The 10,473-nt window shown below is 40.1% G+C and overlaps 1 protein-coding gene across 10 annotated transcripts in view; it reads right to left on the bottom strand.

Annotated features, from left to right (window-relative positions):
• Nucleotides 1-1,995: 1,995 nt before the first annotated feature.
• The window catches only part of agrn (agrin), a 247,669-nt gene continuing 239,191 nt past the window's right edge, over nt 1,996-10,473 (bottom strand). For all 10 annotated transcript variants that reach the window (XM_034877728.1, XM_034877730.1, XM_034877733.1 and 7 more), the window contains 3 exons: nt 9,260-9,484; nt 7,777-7,880; nt 1,996-4,857 (listed from right to left, as the gene is read on the bottom strand). In XM_034877728.1, coding sequence (XP_034733619.1) covers nt 4,697-4,857; nt 7,777-7,880; nt 9,260-9,484 — 490 coding nt within the window. In that variant the 3' untranslated portion in view covers nt 1,996-4,696. The remainder of the gene's footprint in view (nt 4,858-7,776; nt 7,881-9,259; nt 9,485-10,473) is intronic.

Raw genomic sequence — 10,473 nt, 5'->3', positions numbered from 1 at the left:
CCGATTATACACACCCTTGTTTTCATCAGATCTAGTTTCTGAAATGTGAGGATATGGCAGTACTTTTATGTGCAGTACTTTAAGTACATTTTCCTGATGATATTTACATACATTACTGAAGTAACATTGTCAATGCAGGATTTTTACTTGTATCAGAGTAATTTTTCAGTGTGTGTGTTGGTACTTTTGCTTAAGTAAAGGATCTGAATACTTCTCCCACCGCTTGTGTCACCCAAGCAGTAATCCTCTATTTCATTATTTTATTTTTTATTTATTTCAGTTATTTCATTTTAATTCCTGGAAAACACTTTTATCAAACTACTCACGCTTATTAACTTGAAAACGATCTTTCCCCAGAAGGATCTCTTACTGAGTGAAACCATATAATCTACAACATTTCATAGTTTTAATTAACTCAACACAATATACAGTGTCACTCTCTGTCATTAGCAAGGAACAAATTAAAGTCATTAAATCTCTGCCTTGATGAAAACGCTCCAGACAGATCTGGGATGTACTGAATGATGTATGAAGCTGTACAGCAGTTGCTGTTTTCTCTTGAATTCCAGGCTTTCCATTAACCATAGGGCACTAGAGATTTGAATTGGGTAGTAAGAACTCAATGCAGCCAGAAATGCTGTTTATTGATGTGTGTACGAGTAGTGACAACTTAAATTGTTTTTGATTCAGAAAAAAAAAATACTATTTGTCTTAGACGTTTCAATCAAAATGTGAGCAGAAATCTCTCATTAAGAGAGACCACAAATCAGAGTCTGAACTTGTGATTTCTTATAAAGTTGCAGGTGCCAGGAAGCTAACAATGAATAGAAGCCTGCCACTGTGAATTCATAAGATACTGTACTTAGTATTTTTTCAAATTTTATCAAATTGTACTTAAATGATTGCAATTTTAACTGATCTGAACCTAAAAAAAGTGATTACAACTTCTTATTCATTATTAGAACAGCCCCAGGGTAAAGGAAACATATATGGTAGTCTGCTGAGTAGTCATGCAATGGTTTAAATGTCTTTATTTGATTTGAAGTATACAGATTTCTTTTATTTGACAGCAGGTGGTCATGTACTGTATGGAGGGGAAGATCGTAAACCTTTGCTCTGGTCTGACAATGGCCGGGTCATATGATGAAAACTGACCCTTAAAAGCTCACGAAAAAGTTAACCTTCTGTGAAAAAATGATTTTGTCAAACTACTATTGCCATGATTTCATGCAATATCAGATAAAAAAAATGTGTCAATACCAAAAAATTTCTCTGTGGACAAGGCGGACGATGTTCAATATTTGTCTTACTGGAAACAAATCCTGTGAAATCCAAAAGTAAATTGACCCGACTAACAGGTATCGTCTGTGCAACAAGCCTGATGTAGCTGCTCTGTGCCATGGAGCTCCATCGTTGAAGACCTTCATTCCTCATCTCCCATTCCTCCTCAGCGGTTTGAAAGCTAGGGAAAAAAACTTGAGTGGAGCTTGAGTTAAGTATAAAATGTCATGTTTAACATGCATGTGCACTGTACTTTATTTTGAGTCCCTAAAATATTCACTATGCTGGTGTAATAAATCCTTGAGCACTACACGTTCATTAATCTGCAGCTGAAAATAGTCCCTCAAAAATGCATTTACTCCTGTTTGAGTAATGTTGCTAACAATTGGTGCCCAGCTGCTTTAGTAAATGACTGAGCCATTTAAAAAATAAAAAATAAAAAAAAAACAATGTATGTATTTATGGGCCTTTTTGAAAAGACTGACCTCGTTGGTAGGAATAATTGGGCTTTGAGCTAAGAAACACCGACAGGGTAGGAAAGTTAGACACCAATGAGAAACACCCTTTCTTGGTTTTATTATTTTCACAGGATTTGTTGACAATTCTAAAATATTTAGAAATATAGAATAGCACCAGCCTTACCATTTAAAGAGTTGTCGAAAGGCAAATCAACTCCAGATGATGATGAAATCAAGAAGGCTGACAAGGATGGGCTCCATTTGGTTGACATTTTATTTCATGGTGGTAGGAACACAAGACAAAGGTCATAAAGTTAGTAATGTTCAGGTCATGCCACTCTTACTCGGTGCACTGCCTTTTGAGGAGGTTCGCGCAGTAAGACAGTAGTTTACAGAGGCCAGACATGGAAGATAATCCACATGTAGACATAAATAAGGAACAGAAAATAGATTCAAAAAACAGTAAATAGATTTTTTGTAAAAAGCCAGAGGGGACATTTGCAGAGGCCTCCTGGTATTTTATAATTTTTTATGTATGAGCATTATTACTAATATAATAATCATTATTATGTATTACTCATTTACATTATGGGGATGAGGCTAATACACTGGCTAAAATAAGGAACAGTTATATCAATAAAGTCTTTGTCACCTGCTCAGAGACGATGTGACAAGGTTTATTAAGGCAAATAGTTTCCACCTAAATCATAGACTGCAATTGTCTTTATTTTTCTCGAGTCAACCAAATACACAGGAATCTCTTCTTTATTAAGTGTTACCACCTGAAAGGATCAAATGCAAAGAACAGCATGGTAAAATAAGACCAGTCTAAGGTTAATAGAGTGAGTGCTGGAATTGTAACGTGGCTTGAGACACCAGAAAAGAGTCTGGTATGGACACTCAGAGCTTGATTACACACAACACAGTTATAGCTTTAGGTCTATCCCTCCCCCATGTACATGAACTCATCGTTTGGGCAAACGGACAAGTCTGACATGGTTCCAGTGTATATTACTAAAAACATAAACCTCCACAGATAACACGTTTGCTAAATGTACACTTAAAAATTGCAGCTGTACAAAAACAGGTTGTTTGATGATTTAAGAAGGAAAACATAATTCAGAACTTGAGAAAAAAAAAGAAATAGCACAAGACCATTTGATCCTCAACCACGAACAGGCATGATTTTGTCTTAGAATATTGCCAAAGTTCTCATATCAAAACAAGTGTCCTTAAGTCAGTCAGTGCCGCTTATTGTGGTTCAGCAAAGACGACTCCACGTTGCATCAGTTCACTGAATGTTACAGAATTTGCACTAGTTATGCACAAACCCATGCGTTGCTATGTTAATCTGCAAGTACTGTAGGATTATGCATCTTTTCCCATTTTTGTGGCTGTTATGGCTTCAAAAGATCACAACATCACAGTCTCTCTCTTAACAGCCGAAAAAAAGAAAGTCCTCCAGGAACGCTCCTAGGTCGAATACGAAAAGAAATTAAGTCTCAGGCAGAGTTTTTTTGTTTTTGTTTGTGTTGACGACTGACTGTTGTTTGACGGGACATTCCCAAGAGTAGTAGCTCTCCCCATAACATCTCTCCTCCTTTCTGTCTGTCCTTTTCTTCAGTCTTTGCTTTCAGCACCTCCTTAAGGTCAGATATGGTAACAACTTTTCCCCCTGTGCACCATTCCGGGTCCAGCAAAACTAATTTCCCTAAAGAAAAATAAAGAAACCCCAAAAATACAGGGAATGTAAAACATGGTTCCAAGCTCTGTAGTTTCTGAAATCACATCAGAGGAAATAAGAGAAAAAAAGGAACCTTAGTAATTGTAAAAAAAAAAAACTAAGTATTTAGTAATAGTAGTACTTTTTTTTTATGGGAAAAACATAAATAAAACAAACAATAAACCAGATTCAAACCAACACTGCAGAAGTGCATGCATTTATAGTGGTCATCATTAGTTCATCTGCGGATTGTAAAACAGAACGCACAATAGTACATGAGAAGCACAATTCTCCAAAGAGAACCCATCTTACATATTCACAGTCTCAGGTATTATTTATATACTCTATATTTATAACATTTATTCATGTTTTGACTTATGACTAATGATATGCGAGTCATTGTAGAATGCAGCGCTCTCTCCATCACGTAGGGTTGCAGTGTTAGTGAGTCATATTTCAAAACTAAAGGCTCTGATGGGATTCAGATTGAGTGGAGAGTTTTTTCTTTTCTTTTTGCTTCTTTTTTTTTGGCGCTGTGAGATGTGGGGGTTGATGGAGTGGTTTTGACTGTGTACTTTCTCACTGTAGCAGCTTGACTGATATCTAAAAAGTCCCATTAGGAAAATACAGTGGGCTACCGGGGCTGATTACGGAGTTTTCTCGACTGGAGACGCCAGCTGGCTGCAGCATCAAAGAGCTGCACACACTGGCCGCTGCATACACTGTGTACTAGCTCTCATAGGGGTGGGGGGGAGGAATGTATGTCTATGTACTCATGGATGTATTTGCCATGCTTGGGGGAATGTGGACGATAAATATGGCACCAAGACAAGGCAGTAACCAGAGATCATTAGTGAGGCCCTCAGTGTTCAAGTAATGAGCGAGGAAAAGAAGCAGTCTTTTTTTTTGAAGTTGGCATTTGTTTTAGACAACAAAACTGAGAAGAATAAAAATATCTCTTTTTCACAGAGATGCCTGCTTTTTGAAAGAAACAAATAGAGGACCATGGCGGTAAGGAAAAAACAAAGTGTGTTCTGTTCATGGAGGTGCAGATAAAAAAAGAACAAAATATATAAAACAAAAATTAAAACAACATTTTCTTTCCATATAAAAGCGATGAAAAGTATACAAAAATAGAAAATAATTACAGCAGGAGAAATGGGCGCTATGGAGGGAGAGAGTGGGAGGGTTTCGTTTTTTTCCTGTTTTCCTATTATATTTTGTCTCTGCTGGGTTATTTGGCGGCAGAACAGTGTAATATTCTGGGGCTGTTTAAGGCGTCTTCCACCAGGTGGAGCTCCACGCCGTCCACCACCGCGTCCTTGATGCAGCCAACAAAGCCGGTGCTGTAGGCCTTGGGCAGCCGACGGGCCACCGCCAGCTCCTCTAGACCACCTGAGGGGACACGGAGGCAGAGGGTAAACAGTGATTAATCAGCTGCTGTACAAAAACACTCCCAACTACCATTGTGCTCTCTAAATTAGTAACTGATGTGTATTTGTTTTGGTGGCATTTTTAGGCCTTTATTTTTGATGGAACAGCTTAGACTTGAAAAGGGAGTGAGAGGGGTAATGACATTGAGCAAAGTGCCGTAGGTCGGAACCAAACCAATGGGCGCAGCATTGAGGCCTGAACCTCTGTATATGGGCGCTCACACTACCAGATGATGGCAGACCCAGGCGTATACCCAGGCGCCTGACAATTGTGTCTTTTAAAGGGTTACTACATTATTTAGCAAAGGTCAAGCACTCACAACGCTAGTTCCTACATATCCCATAATAGCTTTGTTTCATCCCCATTCCCTGCCATCTTTCATACTCTAGCCGCCCAGGTTGTCACGCAGGCTTTATGTCAACATGTTCAATATTGAAGCTCAAGCTTCCATAGGTTGAGTAGAACTCCCCGTGACTAGTAAACTGACCTTCATGTATAAAATGCATGAAATGCCCCTTTAAAGATCAAAAATCTGGATAAAGGTTTGGATTTCAGACCAAATTAGACCTTGCAAATGCCCATCAAAAGGTTGTACCAGAAATATATAGTAGAAAATGTTTTTTTGGCTGCTGAAGCAGTCACTTGTCTCTGTCAGGCTTTGTATTTCAGTTTCTGCAGGATACCACCTGCTGACGTACACGTCAGGTTGACACTTTATTTGTCAAACCACCATGATCAAAGGGGGGAAGGCAGAAAGCCCGCATACCAGACAGAGTAAGTTAACTTTAATTTGACACAGTGTATAAAGTGCTCAAAATTAGCTACAAATAAAAGGTGATGACAGAGTATAAAATAAAAATACCTAACGTGAGTTCAGTGCTGTGCTCTGCCCAGATATAACCTGTCCATCAAGTGGTGCATTCAGAACTGTGACATCTCTTTCTTAAAGTTTGAGTACTTATAGGTGCTGCCCTTTTCTTTGGCTGTTCATCCATTTTGGTTACCTTTGCTGACTACCCACCTCTTCCTCTATTTATACAAACAAACCAAGGACCTGAGATAAACCATTTCCTGTGTGTCTGAATGATAGATAGATAGATAGATAGATAGATAGATTGATAGATATATTGTCATTGCATATCACTGCACAAGAAAATGAAGATTACATCAATCACTCAGTTAGCAGCATAAATATGGAAATATAAAAAGGTAACCGTGTAAGCAACAATACATAGATCCACATGGAATAAAAAGAAAATAAAGTATTAAAACCATACTAAGAAAACCAGTGCATAATCAACACGCTATGGTTGGAGTCCAGCTCAGCTTAGCCTTTCAGAACGTTTCAGTGCTTTGAGAATCACATATGGCGGTCAAAACTTGGCTAGATACCACGAGAGATAAGTGGAAAAACTTTCATTAATTGCCAAAATTACCCTTTAAGGGACTAGTGAACTGGATGTCAATTGACTCACTACAGTGCTTTAGCTATCAGTCATAAAAAGTTTAAATTCTTTATATGAAAATATCATGGATTTTTACTTCAAAGCAAATGTTTCAGTCCTTTGTACTTTCCATTTCGCATTAACTTTACTGCATTTTTTTCTTCTTTATCAAATCAGCCAAAGCTTCTTTTAAGTTTTTAGGACAAAGTCTCATAACATCCTTTTCTGGAGACTTGATGACCTAATTGCTGGGTGGGTGGCTGCCTCCTTTTTCCTTTTGATGGTGTTTGGAGCTACTCTTTTGAGCCAGCACACCCATAGAAGTCATTAGTGTCATTTTCAATAAATCAGCATTAAACGTTGTTATTCAGAATGTCATGAGATCTGTTCTTAGTGGGCTGACCCTAAGTATTAATGTTTTACCTGGCTGCCATCCCTTCTCTCTCTCTCCATCTCCCTCTCTGTTGTCTACAGAGAATTCTCCCGCATTCTCTTTCTCTCTTTGCTTCAAGTTAGTCAAACTCCATCTCCCCCCACATTTCCCATCTTCCCTTCTCTACCCGGTTTTCTCTTTCTTAATCTGTCAGACTGAGTGTTCACATCCCCGTCAAGACCTTTACATTCCCTGTCCCAACCTCCTTTAATTGTAATGCGCCTCAGAATCGGGAGCGACAAGGCTAATTTCATGCAAGTTACAGATGAATTAATGATGAACAGTGAAAAGGGGATTTAAAAAGTAGAAGGGCTCTCGACGGGAGGGCTGTATGAGGATTATATATTCTTGCTGCAGGGCTCGCTCAGCACCTGTTCCACTGCACTGCCTCCCTGTGAGTTTGTGTGTGTGCGTGTGTTTGTGTTCATAGCCGTGTACCTCAGGACACAAACGCACCTCTACATGCGGTGTCTCTCTTAAATGTCACTCAGGCTGCTTCTCCTCTCAAACCTGCCTCTCTGCCACCTTGCACTGCACATTTTAAAGAAGAGTCTGAGTATATTTTGCCGCCTTGTCTTCAGCGTTATTTCCTCCGTTCAATCCCACCGTACCGTGTGTGTTCTTTCAAAAACGATTTCTCTGAGCCGAGTTCAGACCCAATGAAGAGGTAGATAACAGACCCACTTTGGTCATTTTCAATTCAGGAGAGCAGACAACTTTTGAATTAGTCAGATAGCCTTTCATTTCTCAACTCAATACCTGAATATGCTCGGACATTTTTTTGCCTAAACTGCAATCTTTCTCCCCTGTCACAGACTTTTCTTATCCTCTGCAATGCCAATGAGTTCATTGCTCATTTTTGGCAGCCTTCTACTAGTGGCTAGGATGAAAGAGTAGTACAGAATTACAAGTATTCCTTTGACTTGATGTATGGCATTTTTAGACACATTTTTAAGTTCTGAATGACGTTTTCGTTTCTTTTTTTCATGTGGGGGCACCTACCCAACCACAGCGCTCCGTCTGTGTCCAGCTGTGTTGCTGCCAAAGGCGAAGACCCTGTTACCGCTGCCTCATTGCCAACCTGTAGAGAGCCGTCTCTAAGTGCTCTGAGGAGGAGAAAGAAAAAGAGAGAGATGCAGTTGGAAGTTGGTCTGATGCATGCTTGTCATGCCGAGCAGCTGTAAATTGCAGTTTATTGCAGTTGCATTTAATCTGAAGCATTCCGACTCCATTGCTCCACTGCCAGCCCACTAAGCACTCTCAAAACAGCATTTGCCAAGCAGTGTTCTAAATGTGCCTGTCTACCAGCTAACGGATGCCGCTGTTCATTTTAGGTGACTCTGCGCTACGCATTAGCACACACTTAAGAATTGTGACGACAAGGCTAATTTGAAACCATTAGTTTAATGGGTTTCCAACAGAGAGAGTGTCATTAAAGGCAAGCCGCAAAACACCGATATCCATGTAGAATGTGAGCTGTATGCCACATGCTGCGATTTACACCATCTTCAACATCCAAATGATGTCATCTTCCAGCATCTCATGTGGTCTCCCTGTAAGCCTGGGATGAGATTTGGCCAAATCCCTGTTTGAAACAGATGCAGCTGCTTTCCGAGAATCGATTATTCTTGCCTTGCATTATGAAGCCAATCTAATTATACCCCGTACTTCCATTCAAAGCCATGTTGAAAGCACATGTTCTGCGGCAATATAGCAGAGATTGCATGAAAGGTGTTAAGTGGGTCATTATCAAAGTTCAGGCAGTCAATTTGTTTCCAGTGAAAGAATTCATTAATAAGACATGACTGTGTGGGAAAAAGTATTATATGCTTTGGTTTTGTTTTGTACATCTGGAATGAGCAAGTGCTAAACTAAAACTTGTGTTATTGTTCTTATTATATAGTTATGTACACATGCTATAAGTATGCACAATATGATAATATACACTACTAAAGCACAGTGTCAACTGACATGATTTGAGGATGACCTTCTGGTCCCTGTGTAGAAATCTAGTTTTGAAGATCTCAATTTCCGCTGATTCTGTGCTTGCATTTTGCATATATTTAGTCTTCAAATAGGATAAATGTGTGTAATGAGCACTGTACTGTATGTGTACAGTGTATGTGTTACTATAAATACTGTTACAAATTTGAATTAATTGTATTCATTTATTTCTTGGATACATTTCCTATAATATGCCAAAATGGCATGAGATGTTGCTGCGTGTACTTCCTTTTTGAACATTTATTAACTCGAGCAACTCAATGCTCAATGCATCATCCTCATGAATTACCATGCATGAAAATGACCTTAATCTGAAACTAATCAGAGTCATCTCAGTGCAGGGGATCACTGTGTAGTGTACAATTAATGCAAGCGATCACACCGTTTGCAGCAACACAAACATAATATGGATTAAGTCTAATCCTAGTCTGACAGTAAAAGCTTTCACCCACTGATCCCTACCTGCCATCTCCCATCTTACCTGCTGGCCTTGATGCGTATCCAGCGGTTGGTGTCAACACGCACCGAGGAGCGCAACACCACGGGCTTAGAGCCCAAGTCGTATGTCATCTGGACATGTCCGTCCACGATGGCCAGGGCAATGTAATCAGAGCGCTCCACGCCCTTCCCGCTCCACAGCACCAGGCCCTGGGTCGCCTCTGTCCGGATGCTCAGCTCAAATTTGTTCACCAGCAGGGCCTTCTCACTAGGAGAACAGAAAATACAGTAGTTAGCTTCTGGCCCAATTCATCAAAAAGAGGTCTAATCTGTGGCGTAGGTGACACATCTCAGCTGGTGTGTGTGTCTTTTGTAGTCGTTTAGTGAGAAACCTCTGTTGTTACCACCAGGGAACGTTACCCATGATTCAATGACAGATGGTTCTGTGTGCTTGCACTTGTAGCCAGAAAGCTTTGTAGCTCTACAGCCTCACACTAACAGAGTTAGTTTAAGTATGCAGACTGAGTTTAGTAACAGCGGAGGGCTGTTTTGCTATCAGCTTTCCTACATCCTACCGAGCCTGTACTGCATTGCCGCTCAGTGCTTCCTGTGTTGCTCAGTGTATGTGTGCGTGTGTGTGTGTGTGTGTGTGTGTGTGTGTGTGTGTATTTAAGTGTGTTGTTTAGGCAGCTGTTTGATCTCCAGTCTCTTGACTGCTAAAGCTGCGGGGGTGATGTGGATGTAGAGACTTTGCAACTTCCACCTATCTGTGGCACTGTATGTCACTGTCACTGATGTGTGAGATAAATACAAACCGCGATGTGCCTTTACTGTATGTATGCACACACAAACACCCTCACACAGACATTCCTCTATACAAACACACTTACAAAGTCCCTCTGGTTTTTGTGAGTCCAGCAGAGATATAGTAGCCATCCAGAGAATCCTACCTTCAATTTGTAAGGGTGTGTATGAGTGTGTGTGCGTGTCAGAAATTGACTGCACAACTGCCAAATGGATCTACTTCCACCTTCTTCAAAGGGTATTTAAACACAAAGACAAAGACAAGGTGAGGGCACGTACAACAAAGAACCAATGACACGTGGAGTTTAAAAACACAGCAGCAGCACAGAGCTGGAGACAAAGATTAGACAAGACAGATGACAAGACAAAGGAGTCAGCACAACAAACAAAGAGGCTCATGGGAGTATAAACAGGACAGGAAATGGAAGGGGATAAAGAGAAACTGAGAAGAAC

Source organism: Etheostoma cragini, chromosome 7, assembly GCF_013103735.1.
Source record: "Etheostoma cragini isolate CJK2018 chromosome 7, CSU_Ecrag_1.0, whole genome shotgun sequence".
NCBI classification, from domain to species: domain Eukaryota; kingdom Metazoa; phylum Chordata; class Actinopteri; order Perciformes; family Percidae; genus Etheostoma; species Etheostoma cragini.
This window is presented reverse-complemented; position numbering and strand designations above follow the sequence as displayed.